The sequence below is a fragment of the Microcaecilia unicolor genome, chromosome 5 (assembly GCF_901765095.1).
Source record: "Microcaecilia unicolor chromosome 5, aMicUni1.1, whole genome shotgun sequence".
Lineage (NCBI taxonomy): Eukaryota > Metazoa > Chordata > Amphibia > Gymnophiona > Siphonopidae > Microcaecilia > Microcaecilia unicolor.
The window spans coordinates 274,948,463-274,976,196 of record NC_044035.1 but is presented as its reverse complement, the minus strand read 5'-3'; the positions used below and the strand labels follow the sequence as shown (position 1 = coordinate 274,976,196).

Sequence of the window (27,734 nt, the reverse complement as noted above, 5' to 3'; positions counted from 1 at the left end):
GAGATAATTAAACGGTTCAGTAGAAGACAATACATCTAGCTCACCTTCCCCCTAGTTAACCTGTACTACTTGTCTAGGCAAATAACATGAGAAAATAATAATAATTTAAAAAAAAGATTTTCTTTACTGTGGTGGTAAACTCCAGATATTTCCTGATGTGGCACAAGCCATACAGCACATAGGAAAGCATTTCTTCAGTTAAAACCACATGTATTGGCTGTGGGAGTGAACTTTTTTTTTTTAAGTTCGCCTGCAGATTTGATAATAGCTTTGGAGTAATAATACACAGGAAATCCAATACATTAGCGTTTAACTTTCAAAAAGGAGACTATGATAAAATGAGAAGAACAGTGAAAAAAAAAGTTAGAGGAGCGGCTGCGAGGGTCAAAAATTTACATCAGGTATGGATGTTCAAAAATACCATCCTGGAAGCCCAGGCCAAATATATTCCGTGTATTAAAAAAGGAGGGAGGAAGACCAAACAACAGCTGACATCGTTAAAAAGTGAGGTGAAGGAAGAGGTAAAAGAAAATCCTTCAGAAAATGGAAGAAGTAACTGATTGAAAATAATAAGAAACAGCATACAGAATGTCAAGTCAAATGCAAAACACTGATAAGGAAGGCAAAGAGGGACTTTGAAAAAAAGATTGTGTTGGAGGCAAAAACACATAGAGGGGCATAATTGAACGAAAACGCCTATCTCCATGGGCGTTTATCTCCGAGAACGGGTCCGTGAAGGGGCGGACCGAACCATATTTTGGGAAAAAATAGACGCCCATGTTTTATTCAACAATGTGTGAGCTGGGCGTTTTTGTTTTTCAGCGATAATGGAAAATGAAAGCGCCCAGCTCAAAAACGAATAAATCCAAGGCATTTGTTCGTGGGAGGGGCCAGGATTCGTAGTGCACTGGTCCCCCTCACATGCCAGGACATCAACCGGGCACCCTAGGGGGCACTTTTACAAAACCAAACAAAAAGGTAAAAGAGCTCCCAGGTGCATAGCACCCTTCCCTTGTGTGTTGAGCCCCCCAAATCCCCCTCAAAACCCACTGCCCACAAGTCTACACCATTACTATAGCCCTAAGGGGTGAAGGGGGGCACCTACATGTGGGTACAGTGGGTTTGGGGGGGTTGGACGACTAATAAGCATTAAGCAGCACAATTGTAACAGGTAGGGGGGATGGGCCTGGGTCCACCTGCCTGAAGTCCACTGCACCCCCTAACAACTCCTCCAGTGACCTGCATACTGCTGCCAGGGAGGTGGGTATGACATTTGAGGGTGAAAATAAAAAGTTGAGAAACTTCATTTTTTGTGGTGGGAGGGGGTTAGTGACCACTGGGGGAGTCAGGGGAGGTCATCCCCGATTCCCTCCAGTGGTCATCTGGTCATTTAGGGCACTTTTTGGGGCCTTATTCGTGAAAAAACAGGGTCCAGGAAAAGTGTCCTAAATTCTAGCTAAAAACGCATACTTTTTTCCCATTATCGGTGAAATGCGCCCATCTCTGTTCGGCAGATAACCACGCCCCAGTTCCGCCTTCGCCACACCTCTGACACGCCCCCATCAACTTTGTCCGCATCCGCGACGGATTACAGTTGAAAACGTCCAAAAATCGGCTTTCGATTATACCGCTTTATTCGTTTTTGTGAGATAAACGTCCATCTCCCGATTTAGGTCGGAACTTGGGCGTTTTTCTCATTCGATTATAAGCAGGATAGTAGGTTAATGCCATTACAAAATTATTAAAGAATTTAAGACCTCATTACTGCCACATTCATTTGTTCAGCAGATCAGTAGGGACACAGTTTAATTTTATAGTATAACAAAGGGCAGAATGGGGCATACAATACATATCTTCTGCCGAGGCTGAAGCAGAATTCTCAGTTGTGTCACAATGTATTAAATTATCTGGAAATAATTCCCTCTAGAGCTGGAATACATATTTCACTATTGTAGAGCGCACAAAGTCCCAACCTCTTGACTCCATGACTTTTTATAATCTTGACTAATGCATTCACGGCTACAAAAACACCTAGAAAGCATACCCCAAAGAGTACAAATGCATGAGTGATGTTCTTGTATGCATCCTGATAACAGTCAACCTAAGTACAGACCACACACTAGTTCACTTTCCTAGGGCCCCTTTTACTAAGCCATGTAAGTGTTTATGCGTGCCCAATATGCGCCAAAATGGAGTTACTACATGGCTCTTGTGGTAATTTCATTTTTGGCATGTATCCAATACGCGAAGCCGAAAAATAAATTTTTATTTTCTGCCGCGCAAATCGGATGCTTGCCAAGTGGCATTTGGCGCATGTAGGTCCTTACCGCTGGTTACCACATTGAGACTTCACCGCTAGGTCAATGGCTGGCAGTAAGGTCTCAGACCCAAAATGGACACGCAACAATTTTCTTTTTGCCGCAAGCCCATTTTCGGCAAAAATAAAAAATGGCCTTTTTTTACAGGTGCACTGAAAAATGATTCTGCATGCTCCCAAAACCTGCGCCTACACTACCGCAGGCCATTTTTCAGCACACTTTAGTAAAGGACCCCCTAGTTATTTATATGGTCCTTTTAGAAAGCTGTGGCAAAAAGTGGCCACAGCACATCCTCACGCGGGGTTTTCCCCACATACTAAGGCCATTTTTACTGCTACCATAAAAATGGCCTTTTTGTATTTTTTGTATTAATGGCCATGTGGTAATGTTGCCATTAGTACGCAGCCATTAACAAATTACTGCCACCCATTTTGTATGCAGTAAGGGCTCATGCAGTATTCCTCTGCTAACCAGTTAACATATGGTAATGTAGCTGCACTAGCTGATTAGCACAGGAACACCCACTCTCCACTCCATGACACAGTCTCTCAAAAAATTTAAAATATTTTTCAGCGTACAGTTAGTGAGTGCTAATTTGTCAGTTTCCGCAAGACGCCTGAACGTATCCTCTGGTATGCCATTTTAAGCTGCATTACGAAACCATTAGCGTTTAACGCAGGTTAGTAAAAGGCCCCATTGTGCATAAAATCATCTCATGTAAAAGTTAACAAAATTGTTCTTGTATGCATCCTGTTCAAAGACAACCTAAAATGCAGACTTTTCTGACAAAGAATTCAAAAACAATGTGTGACAAACTTTAATCAAAATACTGACATCTTCTAAGCATTCATGGATAAAGGCTGAAATATTGAGCTCATTCTGTTTGGTGGACTCTCCCCTGACACAAAGTCACAGACAAAACATTTGGACATGATCTGTACAAAAATCATTCTTGCTTTGCTTTGAACAATACCATATAAAATAGATTTGGCTGCAGATGATCGGTCAATTGTCATTAGTTCAGTGGCCTCTACTAATTAAACCAGAAGGTTTACTCTCTTATCTGCACAAAGCCAACTCTTTAGGAGGGACATTTTACAAAGGTGTGCCAAAAAGTGGCCCGTGATAGTGTGGGCATGTGTATTGGATGTACGCTGGACCATTTCTCCACTGCATCTGGAAAAAAAGAAGGGGGGGGGGCTGGGCCGGGAAATGGATGTGGCAAAATTAAAACCAGAGCACGTCTATTTACGGCCTGAGCCCTTAACGCCACTCACTGAATTAGCGGTAAGGATTCAAGCTTTACCTATGTGGTAACCATCTAGCGTGTGCCAACCAGGGGCATAGCCAGACTTCGGCAGGAGGGGGTCCAGAGCCCGAGGTGAGGGGGCACATTTAGCCCCCCCCCCGCTGCTGCCACCACCAACAACTTTGCCCCCCTGCCGATGACCCTCTTGAACCCCTTCCCGCCGCCAACCCTCCCCCGCCGCTGCCGTCATATGGATGTCAGACTCAAAGAAACAGAACGAAGCCTTGCGCCAGAAGAAGAGGACCTCGACTGGTGGGGGTTGGGGTCCACTGCCAGCAAAGGTAGGCGACGGCGGAGGAGTGTTGGCAGCGGGAGGGGGGTCGAGAGGGTCATCAGCAAGGGAGTCCAGGGCCAAATCTATGGGGGTCCAGGCCCCCATGGCCCCAAGTAGCTATGCCACTGGCACCAACTGACGATTACCACAGGGAATGGCCCTGCAGTAGAAAATTTGTTTCTAACACAGGTTTTCAGCATGCACCAAACTTGCAATTACCATCAGGTGCACAAGCTAGCCAGGCGGTAATGCCAATTTGATGCATGCTGTACGTGTGTAGGCCCTTATGCATCTTTGTAAAAGGGACCCTAAGGTTGCTACATGCATTTCCTTTTGGATTCTCCAATGTGGTGTGCTGTCAAAAGCATTTGGAGATAATTCTATAAAGAAGGTACTGGCATATATGCAGTAGCAAATGCATTCATAAATGACTAAAATACCAGCTTATACAGTACATACGTCTGGGAGGAGAAGAGAAGTAGCCTAATGTTTAGAGAAGTGATCTGAGAATCTGGGGAACCGAGTTCACTTCCCACTGCAGCACCTTGTGACCCTGGGCAAGTAAATTAACCTTCCACTGCCCCAGGTATAAAAACTTACTGTCCACTAGGGACATAAAGAAGTAACTGGGTTGTACCACAGAAAGGTGGTGTATCAAATGCATGTCTGCACACAACCTAATTAGTTAGTACGTCAATAATTGCCTTTAACAAGCAATTATTGGCACTAATTAGAATTTATGTGCAGAACTGTCTAAGCTTATTCTATAATGAGATGCACGTAAATTCTAAGTTGCATAGTTGAAAAGGGGGAATAGCCATGGGTGGGTTGTGGGCATTTCTAAAATCTATGTGCGTTGTTATAGAATACACCCATCCGCGCCTAATTTAGGTGTTGGTATTTACACCAAGTTTTACTTGGCATAACTGCCCATGACTAAATTTAGTTGAGCGGATGGGTGCTCGGTGTATTCTACAAACCATGAAGAACTGTAGGCTTATTCTATAAAGTACTTTATAGGATTCTCCTAGGTGTATTTTGTTTCGGCACTAATTTTTTAGGCATCATATATAGAATCTAGTCCATAACTTATAGTTAGGAACGTATCTCTGGAATCTAGATGTGAGCAATTACATCAGCATTATAAATGCTCTCACGTAAACGTATACATGTGAATATACCTGGTTATGCTAGAATTCTATAAAGTAGATGCCTACCTTCCTTTACAGAATAGGATCCAATCTGATGCCCTCTATTTGTCTGAAAGAAGATGCCCCTATAGAGAATTACACTCTTTACAGTGGTTTCCAAACCTGGTCGTGGAGGGACCTTAGCCAGTCACGTTTTTAGGATATCCACAATGAGAGAGATATTCATGAGAGAGATTTGCATGAACTGCCTCCACTGCTTGCAAATCTCTCTTATGAATATTCATTGTGGATATCCTGAAAACCTGACTGGCTGGGATGCCTCGAGGACCAGGTTTGGGAACCACTGGTATGGGAGCATATCCAGACATAAGAGCACTCCAAAAAGAGACATATAAACATAATTTCTTCAATATGTATAGCTTCCCATCCACATTAGTATGAAATGCAAATGTAGATGTCCCAATTTAAAAGTAAAAAAGGTGCCTAATCGTTTTGGTTAATCAAGAATTTTTAAAGTAAATATTATTGTTGATGAGCCCCATAGTAAATAAGCTATTGGATGCGCATTAATTTTCTCTTAACAGAAGGCACTCAACACTACATGTCCAATGGGCTGTTGACTTAATTAATATCAGGTAGTCAAGTAGTTCTCGTAATCGTGTTGCCTTTAATAAAACCAAATACACTCTTTATTGCTAATTGAACACAAACAGCCCACGTTAAGAAAAAGTAATTTTTTTGTTATAGCAGGCTGTTAATCTGCTGCATGAGACGTCACCTCCAATATCATGCAGCCATTTCCATTACAAGACTCAAGCACTGTCTCTTCCTAATGAAGCCATAAATTCTGTCTGTTTAGGGTTAGTGTTTTTATAGGCTCACTTCTGCTTACAAGTTGTGAAATGAACCACTGAATTGAAGAGCCCAAGAGATAACATTCAACTCCTTTAATTTTATAGGCACTTGTGAAAGATGCATATTGGGCACCCTTATTTATTGTGGGATTTTAAAAAAAAATAAATTATGGTTCTTCTTTTTGAACTGAAGGTTAGGCTAGAAAAAGGTGGCAGGAAATATCCCATTAGTGTCTTCATTTAAGAAAGACATAAGCACAGTCTACTTTGAACTTAATATCCAGGGTCAGCAGTGGCACCTAGAAGTTATACAGGCATGACTGATATTCAATGCTGTAACCCTCATACTAACCGGGAAAAGTCAGGGCTACTAGTTAGGTGGTCCTACTTGCCCAGTCAGTTAAGTAGATATTGGAACTGAATATTGCCAGTGCTCACATAACTTCCTAGATCACCCCAGCTTCATTCCCAGACCGCCTCAATACTTCCCATACAGTATGGCAGCAGTGAGAACCAATATTCAGCAGAAATGCCTTCTTAAATATCGAAGAACCTTGGTGACCTGGCAACTCAGTGTGGTTTAATGAGCGCCATAGCCAATGTTTACCTTTTTTTAAATATATTTTCTTAATAAATGCGGTCAACATTAGTGTATACTTATCTCTCTCTATCTAACTACAAAACGGATGATCCTCTACACTCCGCCAAGGATGCTAAGATCCTCTCAAGGACTATCACTAACCACACCCTCTCCGAAAGACATTACATGATGTGATACCCGCAAGCAAGCCTTCTCCAGAGTAGCCTCCACATTCTGGAATGCACTGCCTGAAAGGCTCCACTTAACACAAGAATATTTCTACTTCAGGAAGCAGGTGAAAGCTTGGCTTTTCAACCAGGCCTTTAATGGAAGAAGTAACTAACTTGTTAGTCTTACTCACACACACAAGGAGTGACAGTACATATTTATCCACTCCATCCCTAGCTCAGATAATATTTAACCATCTTTCTGACCTCATGTGCAACTTTCTTTAAATTAGTCACATTACTTTCTAACTCTTCTTACTCTCTTACCTATCTATATGTTCCATCTTTGCCTATACCCTTCACTGTCAACTAAATCGTTCTACCACATATTGTGTTGATATTGTAAGTAGTATTTGTTATTGCTCATGTTTGATCTATTCTTACTGTACACTGCAATTGCGCGCAATTTAATAAGCTAATGAGCGCTGATAACACAACTTAACAAGCAATAATGAGGACCAATTGACACTGATTAGAATTTAGGCACACAACTCGCTAAGCATATTCTATATCAATGTGCGCCAAACTTCTAACCCACGCAGGGAAAAAGGAGGAGGAGGTATGGGCAGGGAAATGGGTGTTTTTCGTGAGCATTCCAAAATTTAGGCACCTAGTTATAGAATATGGCCCAGTAAGTCTAAATCTATGCATTGAGATTTACACCATGTTTTCGTTGGTGTAAATAGATGCGCGTAGGTTTAGGCATTGAAATATCAACTGAGCATATTCTATAATTGGCGCCTAGATTTAGGTACCGATTATAGAATAAGCGTAGGCAGTGCTGAGTTTTTAGGCACCATATATAGGGGTCCTTTTACTAAGGTGCGCCAAAAAATTGCCTGTTGTACACGCATTTATTGGAGACGTGCAGGTCCATTTTTCAGAGTACCTGCAAAAAAGGCCTTTTTTTGGCCGAAAATGGACGTGCGGCAAAATAAAAATTGGTGAGCATCCATTTTGGGCTTGAGACTTTACTCACACCTACTGACTTAGCAGTAAGGTGTCATACGTTAACCAGGCGGTAATAGTCAGCATACATACACTGCCGATTACTGCCCAGTTAGTGCCACATGGTAGAAAATAAAAAATATTTTCAGATGTGCAAATAGGACATGCATAAAAAATGGAATTACCGCCTGGGGCATGCGGTAGCCGGGCAGCAGTTCCAAACTGACATGCGTTGGACACACGTAGACACCTATGCGCCTTAGTAAAAGGGCCCCATAGTATCTCCCTGGCTAGATATACCCCTAGATTCTATATAGTGTGCCTAGAGTTTTGTGCCAAAATCCAGGCGTATTCTATAACAACGTGCAAAAATTAATTGGCTTAACAAGCTAATCAGCGTTGATAACAGCACTTAGCAAGCAATAATAATAATTAATTGCAATTAGAATGTACACGCAGAACAAGCTAAACATATTCTGTAATAAACTGCACCTAAATTCTAATGTGCCCAGTTCAAAAGGGGCATGGCAATGTGTGGGGAAATGGGCGTTTCGTGGGCATTCCAAAATGTATGCATGCAGTTATAGAATTTTGCCCAGTGTGCATAAATTTACACGTAGGGATTTACACCATGTTGAGGCACATAGTTTTAGGCGTTGGGATATCAACTAAGCGTATTCTATATACAGTGCCTAAATCTAGGCACCACTTATTGAATATGCTTAGACGGAAATGTTTTCTACATGGATTTTCTAGGCATCTTATATAGAATCTGGCCCTTAGTGCATAAATTAGACCACGTAAAAGTCTGTCCTATCTTTATGTACTAGTTCACAGCCGCTTAAGTACTGTATATTGACTTAAGTGGCTATGTTTTAGCCGGCTCATAAAGAACCGGATATTCAAAGCCGAAGACTGGACAGGGTCTGACTTTGACTATCTAGGAATAACTTCATTAACAGTGAGCAAAGCGCTCACTGCCACTAGCTGAATATTGACCCCCCCTAGATTATCTGGAAAGTGACTGTAACATGATGCTATATTGGATAATTTCTATGTATACCCCTTGCTCCAACTCTCCATCTGTCCCTTCAGTATATGCAAAGTATTGGACTGGTTACAGGAATTTTTGTCCTGACACAATCAACAAAGTAGGCAAAAATGGACAGATAAGGAAGTTATATCTTCACCAGTTACTAGTGAACTATAACTTCCTTGAATAGCAGGCTAACTTAAAAAAAAACATAAGGATGTGCACTCATTTATTTTAAACTGCATAAGAAATATGAATGTCATATCCTATGCCATTTCATATTATTTTTTAGAAAGAAACAATAGTGGAAAAACTCCCAAAATGTGTGCACATTATTCTTCAATAGTAAGTTCTACTGAGAAATAGTGCACTTTTCATTTTGCCGCACACCCTTATTTTGATAGCTGATCCCTCCGCTGCAGATAACCTGATTTCAAAACAAAGCAAATTCATGTAAATATACAGACAAAGCAGAGCCAGAGGCCAATGTATGAAACTGTGAATGGATTTACAGACAAGATGCAAAATGGAAGCTATTTATCGTTTTTTCATGTGCTATCATTTTTGCTAATTTTTATGTTCACTGTTTTTTATTTTAGCATAATTTTGCTTTGTGAATTTATCTGAAGAAATTTAAGCAAGCCTGCTAGTGAGCTGAAATAGCAAGCATCTCTGGTCAGGAGATATTCACTATTAGCAAATCTGTGCAAAAAAAGGCCAAATTTATGGCCAAAACATAACTACATCTCAATAAGGCATAATTTAGATTTTTGTTTTGCATGATTATCACAATGAAAATGCCAGGCACCGCATCTTATTAATATTTAAGTAAGCCAGCACTGGGGTGCCAGTTCATTTCAGCAAAAAAAAAAAAAAAGTCACAATTTGATACACTGGCCTCCATGAACTGTGAAGTTATTAGTACTCTGGAAGCAGCAGAATGTTTGCAAAGTATGCGTCATTCCCATTTCAAACCATATGGCTGCTAATCAATTGTTAGTACAACTGTTAATAAGTTAAATGCAGCACAAAAAATGGAAGATGAAGGACTACCTAAAACTATATACTAAATGGATAGAAGGATGGTTACTTACCAACAGAGCGTACTGTAGACATTACAATGGTGTGGAAAGAACATAAAACATGTAGAAAAAAAAAAGAAAAATGTCAGAATGAGTGACATGCAATTCTATATTTAAATGTGGACTCTCCAGTGCATTCTAAATTCACAAAGGTCATTATACCCATACTTTTGGTCTCATCTTATTCCCTCTGCATTTTTCATACCGACAGACATTTTGCTATATATTTTGCTGTGGAAGGCCAGCAGATGTGCAACACAAACAGAAAGGAGGCCTTTTCCTAGAGAAATGTTAAGTAGTTAAAGTGGCAATTAGCGCTAACAGTTAACAAGGTGGCTTGAGACTTAGGGGCCCTTTACTAAAATGTGTTGGGTATTTAATACATAGCATGCAGTAACCCCTACCTCACAAGTGTGGTAATGGGTTTTTTCAGTATTTTCACAATTACCACGCATTAAACCACATGTTAACTGTATTTGCTGTTAGGGGGCAGTAACTAGGTGGGGCAGGGGTGGGAAATGGGTGTGGAAAGCATTTTGAAGTTACCTGCGACAAATACCACATGTGGAGGGGCATTTTTGATATGATGTCTAAGTCTGACTTTGGATGTTTTGCAAAAAATATACAAAATCTGAATAGGAAAGAAGGTCATTTTCAAAAAAGAAAAATGTCTATTTTTTTTTTTCAAAAACACGTTTTCGAACTAGGTTTTGTGCTATGAACGTTTTGTTTTTTGGTCAGTTAAAAAAAAAAGAATATGTGCATAATGTAGAAAATAAAGCCATTGGGATGTAGGAGAAGCCAGCATTTTTAGCAGACTGGTCCCCCCAGACATTCCAGGAGAGCAATGGGGCACCCTAGAGGGCACTTCTGTGCACATCATAAAAATGCTTCCAGGTACATATCTCACCTTTGATTCCTTATCTTATCTCCTGGGCTTTCCGAACCCCACCTAAAACCTACTGCCCCCTCACTGTACAGTACTACAATAGCCCATATGGGTGAAGGGGGCACCTATATGTTGGTACAGTAGGCTTTCAGTGACTTTGGGAGGGGTCACAGTTTCCACCACAATTATGACAGGTAGAGGGAGATAGGGACCTGGTCCCCCACTCCATAATGCACTGCACCGACTATTACATTACTCCAGGGACCTGCATGGTGCTCTGATAGACCTGAATATAACATCTGAGGCTGTCAAAGAGGATTGTAAGACATATTTTTATTCACATTTTTGGGGTGGGAGGGGGTCAGTGACCATTGGGGAAGGGATATTGGGTAGTCATTCCTGATTCCCTCCAGTCATTTAGGGCACTTTTCTGTGCCTTATTCATGATAAAAACAGGTCTAGCTCAAGACGTCTTATTTCTAGTTTTGTTCCATTATGGCTGAAAAACATCTAAGTCTTAGGAACGCCCAAATCCTGCTTCCAAATCACTCTCTTGAGATTTGGACGCACTGCAGATGAACAGCATACAAAAATGTCTGAAAAATAGGTTTGAAAATGATGATTCAGATGTTTTTATGAAAAAAAAACGTCTAAATGCTACTTTATGCCACTTTTTAGACTTTTTTCTTCTTTCAAAAATGAGCTCCATTGTCACTTCTGCAGTTAGCGCGGGTGCACTTAACATCTCCTAAATGAACAGATGTTGGGCACGTCCCCAACAGTGCATGCAAATGCTTTGCAATTGCCACATGATAATTTCAGCAATTATTATACAACAACTGCAAAATTCTACTACACATTTGTAGTAACGCCCAAAGATTTGCAGCTAGTAAGATTATTTTGGATGGATTAATATGGATGCACTGAAAATAATACATGTGGAAAGTTGGGAGATTTGAAATGTACATTTAAGCTAGGGATGGGCAAGAGCATCCTGACACTGGAAATAAGAACTTTTGGATTAAAAAAAAGTAATAAAATTAATGAAAACCCACAAAATAGCTGGGAAGAGAAAATATGCCCATTAGATCAACAAATATTTCAAGACAACAGCTTTTGGGATACTGATGCACCTTCCTCAGGCAATCCGTCATTTATTTTTAAGTGAGTTTTCATTTCTTCCCAAGCATTTTACCCATTTTCTTTTAATAAGCTTTATTATTGGAAAGCTAACATAGCATTCCCTTCCCATTGCCTGATTTAAACAGAAACTATATTTTATGTTTAATTTTTATTAAACACAGTCAATCAGAACAGCCATGAGTTCTGCAGAGAGGGCCAAGACCCTATTTCTCCCTTCCAGTAACAGATGCTTTACCTCATGGCAGATTGCTGCTTTCCACCCACAATGCTGATGAAAATATGACAAATGGGTTTGGAATAACCACAGAGACTTAAAACGAGAAACTCCCAAATCACTACTTTGTTAACTTCTGTTTCATAAAAATAATCTTTCCGGGGATGATACATAGATTATATTTGCTACATTGTAATGCCAAGTTTGAAGTCAGTTCAGTTGTTCAAATAAGCCACTGGCCGATAGTACACAGACTTCATTTTTCAAGGCATTTTACTATACATGGAAAATAGGAGAAATCCTTTGAAGTTATAAGATACATAAGTATGCCACACATGTGACAATATTTAAAGTCTGTAGTTGACACTTTTTAAAAAATTCTGGCCACAGCAGTAAACACAATACAGATATTCAATGCCACTAATCAGATAGAGGTCCTTTCACTAAGTGCCTAACACAGCAAAAATGGCCTAAAGTGGGATGCACTAAAACATCATGCATTAGTTTTTGCATGTGCATGCACCAACCGTGCAGTAATAATTGTTTGCATTTTTTGAGGGGGCATATCAGGAGAGAGAATGAATATTCCTGCATTAATTAGTTAGCGGATCTACATTACCACGCACTAACTGGTTAGCATACAGATAACATGGGAGCCCTTATTTCCTACAAAACAGGTGGTGATAGGTGCTCTTACAGTTATTTTTTTTAAAACACACTAATAGCAACATTAATGCAAGGCCAATAATAAAATAAATAGAAAATCAGGATTTTTACGCCACAGTAAAGATGGCCTTAGAAATGTGGGAATGCAGGGCCGCCGAGAGGGGGGGGCAGGGGGGCAAAATTCCCCGAGCCCAGGCCTCCAAGGGGGGCCTGGAGCCGGGGTCAGGTCGCTGGCGCTGCAGTCCCCGGTCTCACCTGCCTTCCTCCTCGGCTCCGGGTCACCTGCATTTGAAGTGGCAGTCACAGATCGCCTCCCTTCGGGCCTTCCCTCCCTGTGTCCCGCCTTCGCAGAAACCGGAAGTTACATCAGATGAGGGCGGGACACAGGGAGGGAAGGCCAGAAGAGAGGTGATCTGCGACTGCCGCTTCGAATGCAGGGGGGCCGGAGCCGTGGAGGCAGGCAGGTGAGACCAGGGATGGCAGCAACGGGGGGAGCGACAGGGGACGGCAGTGACGGGGGGAGTGACAGGGGACGGCAGCAGCAGGGGGAGCGATGAGGGCAGCAGCGGCGGGGTGGCTTTGCCCCAGGCCCAGCCTAGTCTCTCGGCGGCCCTGAGGGAATGACCTGCATAATGGCACATTAAGTCATTTTTTTACTACAGCTTAGTAAAAGGACCCCCTAGTGAACAGTGGTGAATTTCTGATATGGTGGTCAGTGCCAGTATTACCAGGATAGCAGTGATATTGTGAATATCACCACTAACAAGACAACTTTGAGGATGCCCCGGGCTCCATGCACGCACTGCCCTAACACGATCTAGATAGTGCTGAGGTGGTCTGCAAGTGTATTTAATGGCACTATCCAGATAGTTCTGTTGAATATCTCTGGATAGATGCTGATATGGGAAATATCCGGAAACTAAGGAAGTCATTAAGCTGTTTTCCTTTATCAGGTTCACAGAATCTAGTAGGTGTAACAAAATTGTATATCACCAAAATAGTCAAAATAACTTTGATTTATCTATATTTTTTCTGACATGAACAAAATTACACCTCTTGACAAACTAAGGACTTTGAGTTCTCTTTTCTGAAGGGCTTCTCATTTTCTGTGTCCATAACAAAATGTGTTAGCAGCTGTTCCAAATTATAGCACATGTTTATTCCTTCCATTCCTATGTGCACAATGTAAAAAAAAATGTCAGCTTTGCGTTGTGCAAATCAGGGTTGGCTCAGGTATGGACTATCTGAGCACTGGCTTACGGCGCCAAGTCTTAGTGGTGCCAAAAGCCTGCTTCACCTCATTCCCTGCAGTGGTCAACTCCCTCCCCCTCCCTGTATATCTTGTTTTTCCTTCCCTGGTTCTGGAAAACCCTCTCTCTCCTCCTTATCCCCCTTCTTGAAAAAGGACCCCCCCCCCCCCCATGTACCTTTCAACATAGTTTTCCCATTTGGAGCACTGGCAGTGGCAATGTTTCACATTAAGCTGCCTGTGTCAGCCCTAGAGTCTTCCCTCAGCCATGTGCTGTTCCCTATAATGTAACTTCCTGTTTCTGCAGGGGCATGGCACAGGGAAGACTCTGGGGCCAACACATGCAATTTAATGTGAAACACTGCACTGCTGATGCTCCAAAGGAGAAAGGTGCATGTGGGAAGCTGAAAGATGGGGAGGTGTTTACCCGACCCAGGCACAGGGGTGGGATTAGAGAGAGAGAGAGAGAGAGAGAAAGAGAGTTTGAGAAAAGGTAAGCTGAGCAAGAGGGGAGTGAAGAATAGGGAGAGATGTTGGACCAAGAGCAGAGGTGGAGGTGAGGGAGAAATGCTGGAAAATGGGAGGGAAGATGGCGAGATGTTGGATCATGGAGTGAAGGGGTGGGGAGGGACAAAAGAGAGAGGGTGAAATGTTGGATCATATGGTGGAGAGGAGGGACAAGAGAGAGAGAGAGAGAGAAAAAAAAATTATTGGATATTGGGGTGGAAGGGAGGGAAGGAAGAGAGAGGGAGAAATGTTGGACCATGTGGTGGAGTGGAGGGGAGGGAAAGAAAGAGAGGGGGATATATCAGACCACGGGTTGGAGGGAAGATGCTGGGCATGGAAGGAACATAGGAAGCCCAAAGAGAGATGTTCAATATGGATCAAGGGGAGTTAAATGTGCATAGAAGGCAGATGCTGGACATGATGAGGACATAGGGAGACGGAGGGAAGATGTTGGACACAGAGAGGGAAATGGGGAGAAGCTGGACATGGAAAGAAATGGGAAGAGCCTACAGATTGCTGGATATAGAGAAAGATCAGGAGAGACAGTGTAGATAATGGACACATGGGAGGTGAGTGAAGGGGAGGAAATTCTGGACATAGGACTAAAAAAGAAGATAGAAGGAAAATATGGGACAAGGTTGGGGGCATTGGAAGATACAGGGGAGATGCTGGATATGAGGTAGGGAAATAGATGCTAAACACAGAGCAAAGGAGACGGGGCAAGTAGATAGATGGAAGAGTGATGTTGGAACACAGGACAGCATATGGAGACAGGGGGATTTAAGGAGATAGAAGGAGAGATGGGAAAAATGTTAGACATGGAGGCATAGGGAAATGGGCAGGTTATGCTGGACATAGGGAGGGATAGAGAAGAGTACAGATGCTGGTCACAGGAGATGGGAACTGAGAGACAGAGAAGATGATTGTTGTGGTTGTCTAGGTCTTGTCACATTTGAGTACAAGGAAACACAATAATCATGATGCCAGCCATAGAAGCCTACGAGAACAGACAGAGAAGATGTTGGATCTGGAGGAGAGAAACAGGAGGGGGGATGCTGGACACAGAAAAGGGATAGAGAGTAGAGAGTTGCACGGGGACAGAAATCTTACCCATCCCCGCCCGTTCCTGCTGGAATCTTACCCGTCCCCACCCATCCCCACTGGAATCTTACCCATCCCCACCCATCCCCACAAAAATTTAAACCATCCCAACCCGTCCCCACCCGTCCCTGCAAGAATTTAACCCATCCCCACCCATCCCCGTAAGAATTTAATAGTACATAAAAGAAAGTTCCAGTCAGCTCCCTCAGTCTTTCTCTGGATTTGAGCCACAGCACTGTAGGCAAGGAAGGAACTGAAGTTGGAACTTGGAACACTCTGGTGCGCACATGTAAGATTTGTCTCTGATTCACTGGCAGTGTGTGCTGAGAGGTCGCCACATGCACGCGCCAGTAGGTCAGGTGACATCTGATTCTCGTGCCTGTGTCAGAGCTGAGGTCTGTGCACCAGCCTGGGAGCAAAGAGGATTAATAGTAACATAGTAAGTGACAGCAAATAGACCTCAACGGTCCATCCACTCTGCTCAATAGTCACACTCATGATCAATTCATCATTAAATCAACGAGTGTGATATTATATACTTGATTATGGTCTTTCTTTCGTGTTTCTGGAACAAAGACCACAGAAGTCTATCTGGCCCCATCCTTATGCTCCAACTGCTGGAGTTGCCATCGAAGCCCACTCCAGCCTATTCATGTTCTCATTTGTGGGACACAGACCATAAAAGTCTGTCCAGCACTGTCCTCATGTTCCAGCCACTGAAGTTGCTGTCTAAGCCCTTTCCAGCCCATCATACACCAGATTGCCATGTATGAGACACAGACCAAGTCTGCCAGGTATCAGCTCTAGTTCATCACAGCCAGAGTCGCCATCTAAGTGTCACTTGACATATCCACACACATGCAGCCATTTAAGGTTAGCACGCCTTTTTGAATTCCGTCATCATTTGTGACTCTACCACCTCCTTAATGGAAGGCTTTCCACATTTATGCTGTTAAAGCAAGGAAGAAGAGGAGGAGGAGGAGGAGACAGCACTCAAATAAATTGGTATTCGGTAGATGAGAGGCTGGTGCAGGTGCAGCTTACACTTCCACGGGAAGCCCATAGAACTGGTTCCATCCCCGCGGGAACCCCGCAGGAACAGCCTCCGTCCCCGCGGGAACCCCGCAGAACTGCTTCCATCCCCGCGGGAACCCCACAGGAACTGCCTCCGTCCCCGCGGGAATCCCGCGGGTTCCGCGGGATTCCCGCGGGGACGGAAGCCGTGCAGCTCTCTAATAGAGAGAGACAGGAATGCTAGTAATTGTAGGACAGGGAGAGACAGCAGAGAGAGAAGACACTAAAGGGGGAAGTTGTCCACGTGGGCTACTGTTAAGATGGGTTATTTTAACACAAGGCATGTTATTTTAGCCCAGGGTCTCATTGCATAAAATGAGATCTTGTGCTAAAATGTAGAGGAGAACAAGAGGGGATTTTGCACAAAGAGGGAGAGATTTGAGACACAGGGGAGGAGGAAGTTACTGAATGGTTGAGTAAAAAGAGAGAGATGGGGAATGGTGGCTAGAATGAGGGGAAGAGATGAAAAGCTGTGGGTAAATGCAGTAAAAAGACAGAGATTGAGGACTGGAGAGTAAGAATGAAGAATGAAACCTTAGTGGAGAGAGAGAGAGAGAGAGAGAGAATTAAATGGCAGTAAGCTGAGAGATAGAGACCAATATCTGAAATGGATACAGGAGAGAAAGTGAGGACAATGAAGGGACAGAAGTGTTAGATGGACTGGAGACCTTGGAAGGAGAGTTAAGAGAAGACAGAGGACAGCAAAAACCAGAGACTGAGATCAACATGATTAGACAAATGAAATTGCCAGACAACAAAAGTAGAAAAAAAATTTCAATGTGGTTATCGGAGTATGTCAATTTTGGAATTTAAATCTGCTAATTTCATATTTTGCACAGTGCAGGAAGAGTTGCAGCTCCTATTTCTCTTGTGTTGTTCTGCATGCAAAGTGTGGCTTCTTGGAAGTTTGGTTTAATTTGTGTATATATTTCTATTTTTAATTTATAGCCACTTATTCTGTACTTGCTGATGGTTTAGCTATGTTCTAAGTTTGTGACTCAGACCAGGTATTCTGTTAGCATCAAAATTCTATGTAAGGATGTTTAATAATCTGACTTGTTTAATTTTCCCAGTAGGTGTATTAATGATCTAGAGCCTTCTTCCAAATAGTGCTGTTGACACCTAGCAACAATCTTGGCATACTACCGCTGGGGGTTCAAGCTGTCATATCAGAGCTTTTTTCTTTTATATGGCAATTTGAACCCCTTAGAGGTGCCATTTTGAAGAAGGCAGCCACCAGGGCATGACCAAGTAGGGATTGATCCTGCCCTTAGGGCCCATAGGCTAAGTCAGGGTTATGCAGGGTGGGCTGACTGGCTACAAGGAAGTTGATGTGGGGAACCCTGATATGAGGGGAGTACACACCAATGTGGGAGAGAAGAGCACCAAAGCAAAAGCTGGCTCAGGGCACCACAGTCCCTTGAGCCGGCCCTGATGCATCAACCAAAAAATGACCATTCATATCACATTTGTTGCACAGTTGTGGGAGTCAGATATTAGACAACACCATTTTACCATCATAGTTCAAGCACCAACTGTATGGCCTAGGAAAGCATCATCTGGGACCAAAACCTAAAAACTGGCCATTTGTAACCACAGCCAATCCCCATAAAAACCAAAATGGTGCTGTTTCAAGGAATTTGTTTTCTTTCTCCACCCCTTAACTTTCCTAGTAATTGATGAATTCTTCACCACCCCTACTGCAATAATCTTGTCAAGAACTGAACAAATCATGGGGTGCTTCAGGTCATCACAAGCAGCTCTGAAAAATCTGGGACAATGACAAACACCAACCCTGGCTGGAAATCACCAATAAATTGATTTTACATGCCACAGTAGCACAGTCACATTACCATTTACTAGCCACAGCATACACACTGGTAGGTTACAGCAAATGGAGCAATAGAAAATCCTATTTTATCTGTTAAGTGTCAAAACTTCTCTTTGTGAAGCTATCAGGTTAACTTTGTGATGCACTCTGGCTTTGGCAAATAAAACGGAACTGTGTTCTTGCATTAAATGGATGGAAATGAAAGTTGGCCCCCTTGGGCCAGCTGACCTCTATTCCAATAAAGCAATCAATGCAGACTTTGAAGATTTGATTTAATGTGAATGAAAAAAAGAATTGGGACCAAAGATTATGTTAAAAATGTTTTTATTAACCTTTCACGGACCATCTGAAAACCTTCAGCATGCACCACTAATCTGTGAAATAGTGCTGGCATCCAGCATGGCAAACTGCTGCTTATCTTTAGACTAATAGAAGGAAACTATTTGAAGCACTACAGTTTCAACATGCATGAGATGAGGCTGCTGCACAACTTTTTTTAAATTATCATGCAAGCCCCCTGCCCTCTATGACTTTATAGCAAATTAGTCTCAGATACTGCATTACAGGTCAAGCGCTTCACTAAATTCAACTGTGTTTTCGCGGACAAGACAAAAGCAGTTCTATCCATTTTTATCAGGGCTGTATAGCAATGCCTTCATATTACTGAACTGTTTTTTTTCTTTGTACTATTTGAGAAAGAGTCAAAAATGTCATAGTTAAACAGTAGTTTTAGGAGAAAGAGTACCAAGAGATTCAAAAAGGGATCAGATAAATTTAGAGAATAGACAGATCTAAGGTTATTAAACCTAACAGTCAGGAATAGTTTCCTAAGTTCTGTGTAGTGTTAAACCATAAATGCTGAAAACGGGAAGGTTTGGACAGCACAGACTTCTAGGGATGTGCTGTGGTTTTAAAAAGGAAGGGTAATAATAATAGTCATTGTTTGTTTTGTATAATTTGCAATATGTAAATGACACAAAAATGAATAATGAAATGTTTCATTTTGCTTTTTTTTTAGAGGCCCTTTTACAAAGTAGTGGTAAGTCCAACATGGACTTATCATGCGCCAACTTAGAACAACCGTTGGCCCAATGCGGGCACTAGCGGTAGTTCCACCCTTGACATGTGCCATTTCCCGCACTGGGGAAAATAGGGCTAAATTTTTGGATGTGGTGGTCACCCGGGGCAGCACAGCACACTACCCGGTTACCACCAGGTTAGCACGGGAGCCCTTATCACCACCTCAATGATGGTAAGTGCACCCCCACTCGCATGGCCACACGGTAAGATCAATTTTACTACACAGCCATGTATTTTTGAAGCCTTTTTACCTGCTGCAGTGAAAAGGGCCTCAGCGCACGGGAAAAACAGCCGCTTCCGCTACCACAGGGTCCTTTTTACAACAGCTTGGTAAAAAGTCCTCTTAGTACATACTGTAATGATTTAGCACATGCAAAATGAGAAAATGAATAGAAAACTAACGAAGATTTTTTTTCATGCTGCCTAGAGGCTCTACATGTTCCCTGTGTTTTGCATTCCCATATGCGCTCACTGATTTTCACGATCAGGAAGGGAATGCTGGAGTTGATGAATTTTTGGTCTGACCCAGCCTGGCAATTCTTAATCCTTCTGAATAAAAATCCTAACATGAATTTCAAGAAAATGTCAACAACTGTGAGTGGAACTGTTTCACTTTTATTTGAATGCACCTAAAAAGATTTGGGAATAATTTTAGATTCCTTTCTTGCTTTTCAACCACAAGTGAATAGTGTAGTACAAAAAATGTTTTGTTTTTAAATATAAATAACTGTATATGCAGTTTTTGAGCAACATCATTTCATGATCTTGATTCAGTACATAGTATTGTCCTATTTGGATTACTGTAATTCATTATATGTCGGAATTACAACTGGTTTGCAAAGAAGATTGCAACTGATTCAGTACATGGCTGCTTGCATGATTTTTAAGAAATCTAGATTCGACCATATTTCATCACTTCTGAGAGAATTGCATTGGCTTCCGTTGCACAGGAGATTGCATTTTAAAATGTCTTGCTTTGTCTTTAAAACTTTCTGAGAGGATATACTGGAAGAGCTTTTGGCTATGTATATTTCTCTATGGGAAAGCTCCCTTACAGACTTTCTAGAACGCCCCTTGCCAGTCTGCTCTTCAGGATATCTGCAATGAATATGCATGAGACTGATTTCCATACACTGCCTCCATCTTAAGCAAATCTCTATCATGCATATTCATTATGAATATCCTGAAAACCTGACTGGAAAGGAGTACTCCAGGACCAACTTGGGAAATACTGTTCTAGCTTATGTATCCTTCCTTTAAAGGTGCTTGCTCAAAAAAGATGCTTGTGCAATATTTCTCTTGTATGGCAGTTTTAATTTGGAATGCTCTTCCTGAGTCTGGTAGATTTATTGATTCTTATTTTGTATTAATAAAATGTCTAAAAACAATATTTTAGTGATAATTGAAGTTATTTTGTTTTCTTCTTCTTTTAAGCCTCTTTATTTTTTGTGTGCATTCTTATTTTGATTCAACTTTTGTTAAGCACTTTGGGACCTTTTAAAGTGAAGAAGTGGTACATAAGACTGATGAATTGAATAGAATTCCCTAAGTCACCATCTGATTAAATGGCTAAAATGTGCCTTTCGAAAGCATCCTGTTCAGACTTGATACCTTTCCACCATAGATCGCTTTAGCTGCATACATGTTCAGGTTATTATGCATGCATTTCTGATGTCCCAGTCCCCCAACTACTAACGTTGCTTTAGTTATGTGCTCAGTAACACAAAAGTCTGCTGTAGTGTCATATGTCCTATTTAACAGTCCTCATAACTCAAAGGCGCATTCATCAACTGAAAAATACCCAGTGCGTGAGAGAATTATTTTTAAGATATTATGTTTTGCTTTTAAACTTTTATCGGGTTGACCCCCTATCAATCTGCTTTCCCACAGGTGCTGTGGCTCGAGAGAGTTCCACCTTCAGCAAGTTGCTCTTCTGTTGGGGCTATCCTTTTCTTACCAGGTTGCTTCACTCTGGAACTCTCTTCCTGTTTCTATTCATCAGTCTCATTCTTATATGACATTTCCCCCAAATTTGAAGACATTTTGGGGCCCTTTCACCAAGCTGCAGTAAAAGTACCCCTGTGGTGGCATAGGTGTGCGGGTTTGCCACATACCAAGTTCCCCTTTTCCTGCAGCGGGTAAAAGGAATTTTTTTAAGCCATTTCCTGGGGAAGCCCATACCACCTCCTGCACTAACCCGGTGGTAACATATTTTCAGAGTGCCAGAAATAGCATACGACACACACTGGAACTACCGCAGGACTCCTGTAGTATCCCACTGGTAGGGCCAATTTGCTGCGCACCATTGCCATGGTAGCCCTACCATGGCTTTGTAAAAGGGCCCTAAATTTCTTAAAAGGCTTGTTTGTACCTTGAAATCTTCTTTTCTTCTTTGGGCTCATATTTTTCAGAGAAAAGGTGGTATATAAGTGCAATAACAAAATAATCAACTTTCTAACTACTGTTAATTTACTGCTCACAAATCCAGAGCTCTAACATAAAGAGATTCTGTGTACGGGATCTCTGAAAATGAACGTGAATTTCTCCAACAAAAACCATTTCTCCAGGTTTGAAGAAGTACATATGCATTCAGGAGTCCTTTTACTAAGGTGCGCTGAAAAATGCCCTGCGCTGGCGTTGACGTGTGTATTGGTCACGCACAGGGCTTTATTGAAGATACCGTATGTAAGACAAATGCCCGACACAGGCCGTGTTTCGCCCAACAATAGGGCTGCATCAGGGGCTAGTCTATATCTTTATCGAATAGGAGCGGTAATAAATAATGTATCAGGACAAGGATAAAAGGAATTTCCTTTATAAAAAACCAGCCTTTTGACAGTAGACCATTCATCAATTACTGGGCGTCACATCGAATACGCTGGTTTGTGGTGTCTATGCTGGTTTTTTATAAAGGAAATTCCTTTTATCCTTGTCCTGATACATTATTTATTACCGCTCCTATTCGATAAAGATATTGACTAGCCCCTGATGCAGCCCTATTGTTGGGCGAAACACGGCCTGTGTCGGGCATTTGTCTTAAATACGGTATCTTCAATAAAGTTTTTTGGATATTATATTGATCTGCTAGTTTGTTTTCCTCGTTGAATTTTGCAGATCGCTTGCCTTGTTGTTTTCTTGGTCACACACAGGTCCATTTTTCAGCACACCTGCAAAAAGGCCTTTTTTTTGGCCGAAAATGGACGTGCGGCAACATAAAAATTGGCACGTCCATTTTGGGCCTGAGACCTTACCACCACCCACTGACATAGTGGTAAGGTCTCACATGTTAACCGGGTGGTAATGGTCTACGTGCATAGAATGACGATTACCGCCCGGTTTCCGTCAAGCACCAAAAAATAAAAATTCTTTTCCGGTGCATGTAGCAGACATACATAAATTGAAATTACCATCTGGCCATGTGGTAGCTGGGCGGTAACTCTGAATTGACACGTGTTGAGTGTGCGCAGGCGCCTATGTGGCTTAGTAAAAGCACTCCTGAGACAGTCTGTTTTCCATGTATGTAAATTCAGATGTATATATTTGAACAAGACGTGCACTAGCAAGAACAGTATGGTCTAATTGCCTATAAATATATTAAGGGCCCTGTTTTCTAAGCCGAGTTGCAGGCACGCAAACATATTAGCGCATTCTAAAGCTAGGGACACCCATAGGAATGGGTGTCTCTATTGATATCGCACGCTAAAAGGTTTGTGCGCCTACAGCACGGCTTAGTAAACAGGGTCCTTCATTTTTTTTGCCTATGTATCTCTAATTTTTTCCCCTCCTCTTCTGAATTATTTGGTACTTACCTCGAACTGTGAGAGTAGCTGAAGCCTCCACTTTCCCAACTCTGTTCTCAGCAATGCATGTGTAAGATCCTTCATCAGTACTCAAGGCCTTTTTAATTCGCAAGGTGTAGTCATCCTTAATATCATACCTATGATGTAGAACAAAGCAATGGGCATCATTAAGCAGCTGACAATTGGGATGACAAAGTGCCTTACCTGAAGTGTATAGATCTGTATCCATTCAAGATACATCTTTCAAAGATCATTTATTATCTGAGATTAACAATTCCACTGATATTAATCTCTATGACATTTTTATAGCTCCATGCATTAGTTAAAAACTTTACAGCCATAAAATTAGTGTTCACTCACTATTATTACTATTAATATTACTACTCTGCTCTTTGGAGTATGGCAACATTAAGCTAGCAGATACCAATTCACAATCTATGACAGATCAGATTCATCATGTCTTCAGTTGCCAGAATCACATTTTGTTATTTTTTCCCTCTGACCGTAAGCGGGGAAACCGTTTTAAAGATGAGCCAGTCACAGTCCCTTGACGCATTACATCACGTTCTTTCCAAGCAATTCTGGTTGGGGAAATGAGATTCAGACTACTGTGGATTTCATATGGAACAGTAAAGGGGAAAAACTCCACCACATGGGAAAACGCTTCATTTCAAAGATGCATTAATATTGATTTTAATCAATAATTAAAAAGCTGAGGAGACTGAAAAAAAGTGTTTTCCAGAAAATCAAATCCCAGTTTCTTTGTTGTGAGTTTGTTGCTCTCATATAGTCGAGCAGGAAGAGTGTATTTATCAAAGTGCACTAAATACACATGATAAAGCACAATTGTGATGAACTCATTAGCAACATAGCTAATACATGATTCAATGAAGCACTGAACAGCATAAAGCCTTTTCTAAATTGTGCATTAAAATTGTGTGATAATGTACATGTTAAACAAAAATACATGTTACCCCTACAGGAACAGTTACCGTGTTTGTGTTTAACAGGCCACCTTCATGTATGTAAACAGAGTAATGCAAAACAATAAATTCAAATGACCTGGACAGCATATTTTGCAAATCAATCATTTTATTTAGGGGCCCTTTTCCCAAGCCATGGTAGGGCTACTGTGGGCTTAGCATGCAGCAATTCGGCCCTACTGCCGGGCTACCACGGGAGCTCAGTGGTAGTTTTGACTCCCAATGCGCGGCATTTCCGGCTCAAAAAATAATTTTGAATTTTTTAGCATCAGGGGCTTATCTGACGGTTATCGGGCAGTGCTGCACACTGCCCAGTTACCACTGAGTTAGCACAGGAACCCTTACCGCCTCCTCACTAGGAGGCGATAAGGGATCCCCTGGAAATGGCCGCTTGGCAAGTATTACACATACTACTGCACCACCATTTCCATTTTTAAAAGCAAAGTCCTTTTACTGGCGGCAGTAAAAAGAGGCCTCGGTAAGCAAAACCCACGCTCTGATACCACTGCAGGGGTTCTTTTGCCGCCACTTGGAAAAAGGACCCCTTAATTTTTTAAGCACCGATCCATCTTAATTCGAAAGTATGCAGTATTATATTGTATTGTAACATGTTAAAACAGCATTAGTTAATGTACTTAATAAACCAGAAAAGCATACTTCTGAATTAAGAATTTAGGAGGCAGTAAGGGCTCCTGTGCTAACCGGGCAGCGTGGGAATCGGAGTTAGCATTCAATGGTTCAATGCAAATTACAGCAAAATTAACCAGTTTATAAAAATTGGAAAAACAAAAATAGATAACAATTTTAAGAATTATTCTTTAAGGTATTTGTTAAACATATATGTTTTTAATTTTCCTCTGAACTCCATTTAATTTGTCTCTAATTTAGCAGCTGTTGGTATGAAATTCCAGGTATAGCTGCCTGGTATGAAAATAAAAGATTCTGAAATCGCATGTATCACATTTTTGCCACAGTAGGGAAAGAGAGGGTCAGCAGACTTTCTTAACACTCAGATCTGTACTTGGTTAACAAGTTTATCATAGATAAAAAAAAGAAGCTGTACCATGAACAACTCTAAATATCAGACTGCAAATCTTAAGTATCGCATGAGCTTCTATGGATAACCAATGAGACTTTTCAAAAGTGGTAATACTTTATCATATCTCTTCTTTGCTCAGCACGTCAATCTGGCTGCTGTGTTTTGCAAAGTGTGCAACCATAACATCAACCTGATAAAACAGATTGCATTACAGTTTGGTGGTAAAGTCCCTATGCCTGCCTCTTACCTATGGCTATCAGACATGTGGCTGGGCTGATCCCAACTGGGTACGAAGGCTTTGCCAGGATGATGTACAGTTGTTCAAGGGACTGGCAGGCAAAGGCAGATTCAGTGGTGGATTTAAAAGGGCCAGGTGTGCACAAGCCCAGCTTCTCCTTTGTCTGCTGCATAAAAGTATAAAAAGAAAAATCCACACACTGTGACAAAGGCAGCATCCTGCTGCTGCAGTGGCTTCAACTGGTTTCAACAAAGTCTTGAAATTCTTAAAGGAACATCACAGAAACCATTTCAACAATCCAAAGTGGTAGCATCCCTCCAAAGCACCTCCTTGCAGCATGCAGGTGTCTACACCAAAACAAAAAAACAAGAAAAAGAACTAACAACCAGCTGGGGTTTTGACTGCTGCCTCTTTAAAGAGACCATCACTGTGTGCTACATCTTGCAGTCTGTAAAACTCAGTCCTTACAGCAATATTAACTTTAAGCAAACGTATAGACCAAGGCGGGAGGAGGGGAGCAAGATATTCATCCTGGTAAATAATTTTTTAAAAATTATCATTTTGGGGACAATGCCAAGTACTAGTTAGAGAACCCAGACTCCTGCTTTGAAAGCCTGGAAAGATGCCAAGAACAAGATCAACAACTGACCCGGTGCTCCACCAGCCAAGCCTAGGGGGACGAGGACAGTTTCCAAAAAGGACATCATAAAACAAGAAGGCCAAAATCAGCATGGTGCCAACGCAGCTCCAGATGGTATGAATATGCAATTGCTCCTACGTGTTTTGTTTTACAAAAAGGACCTCTGCTGGGTGAACAAGCAAATGTCTTGGCTTAGAGAACTATGAAATATGCCTACAGTAGACTGGATTGTGCAGAATATTATCGGACCAGCTGCTAATAGCTTTATGCCACAGGAGAAGTTTTAATAATTTACCTGGGAACCAATTAGCTGATCTTGACCTGCAGCAGAGATCTTTGGAGAAAATTCATACAGCAGTGGGCAAGGAACACAGGCCATCAAATCAACCTAGAAGATGAGATCCATGAGTTCCTCATTTCCATGTTCTTTTGATGGCACTAATGTACCTGCTGTATGACTTTCCTCAAAACAGAGGAATGGATAATGTATTATAAAACCCCACTGAGTTCATGAATTTCCAAATATCAAAATGCATGGTGCTCAGCGGGGTTTTGTAATATATCATTCATTCCTCTACGTAGATTTCCTTGTTTTGTACAGGCCCAATGCTTTTCACCTATTCAAGACAACATTCACAATGTGATTGCTAAAGTTTTTCAAGGGCATGGCCAGAACAATTATAGAACATGGGTCTCGGGTCTGTAAGCAGTGCTGGAACCTGGGGGATTCATTCAGGCATATATGTGAGGGAGAGAGTCATTATGTAAGACTTGTGAAAAGAGCAGCATTTTAATGAGTGGAGGCCCTAAACATGTAAACAAGTTTAGAAGCCACTTCTTATATGCATAAAAGCCAAAGCATGCAAAGGTTGGAAAAGGCAAGCTATGGGCAAGCCAGAAGATTATGCACATATTTCCAGTTTTGCAGTAGCAATGCACGTATACGTTGAAGAAAATGGATGTCAGCATTTATACCCGCTCCAAGGCAGGTGTGTCAGCTACCTGCTCATTTTGATTTGGGATTAAACCAGTGATTGAGGGGATTTAAACCCCCATGAAAAGTCCCCTAAACTGATATTTTGATTGACTCCTTAATTGTTGGTCCAGGACATCCAGTTTTGCAACATGTGAATGCTGAGATTTATCGGGGTCTTTTACTAAAGCTTAGCTTGAGTTATCTGCAGCAGGGCTTTTCCAAATCTGAGTCTCTATTCTGTATGTTAGGGACTGAAGGTGGGAAGGGGGTAGATATAGGGAAGATTTAAGTTTGTATGTCTGTCTAGATAAGATTGTGGAGGTATATAGCATATGCTAATCTCTCTTCTGCTATGGGTTCTGCTTACTTAGCAAAACATTTCTATTAAATTAGAGGATATGACCACTTTTTTGTCACCCTAAACAATCAGGATTAATCACAACTGATAGATTTACCCACATAACAAGTTCAGAGCCAAATCCTTTTGCAATAAATGTATCAACACAAGAGAGGGAGCTATGGAATACA

The 27,734-nt window shown here is 41.6% G+C and overlaps 1 protein-coding gene across 9 annotated transcripts in view; it reads right to left on the bottom strand.

The window, feature by feature from the left end:
- ROBO2 (roundabout guidance receptor 2) overlaps positions 1-27,734 on the bottom strand; it is an 888,662-nt gene that overhangs the window by 231,791 nt on the left and 629,137 nt on the right. For 7 of the 9 annotated variants that reach the window (XM_030204228.1, XM_030204231.1, XM_030204229.1 and 4 more), the window contains exons 6-7: positions 23,340-23,467; positions 9,789-9,800 (exon numbers count right to left, since the gene is read on the bottom strand). In XM_030204228.1, coding sequence (XP_030060088.1) covers positions 9,789-9,800; positions 23,340-23,467 — 140 coding nt within the window. The remainder of the gene's footprint in view (positions 1-9,788; positions 9,801-23,339; positions 23,468-27,734) is intronic. The other 2 variants (XM_030204235.1, XM_030204237.1) reach the window with 1 other exon arrangement.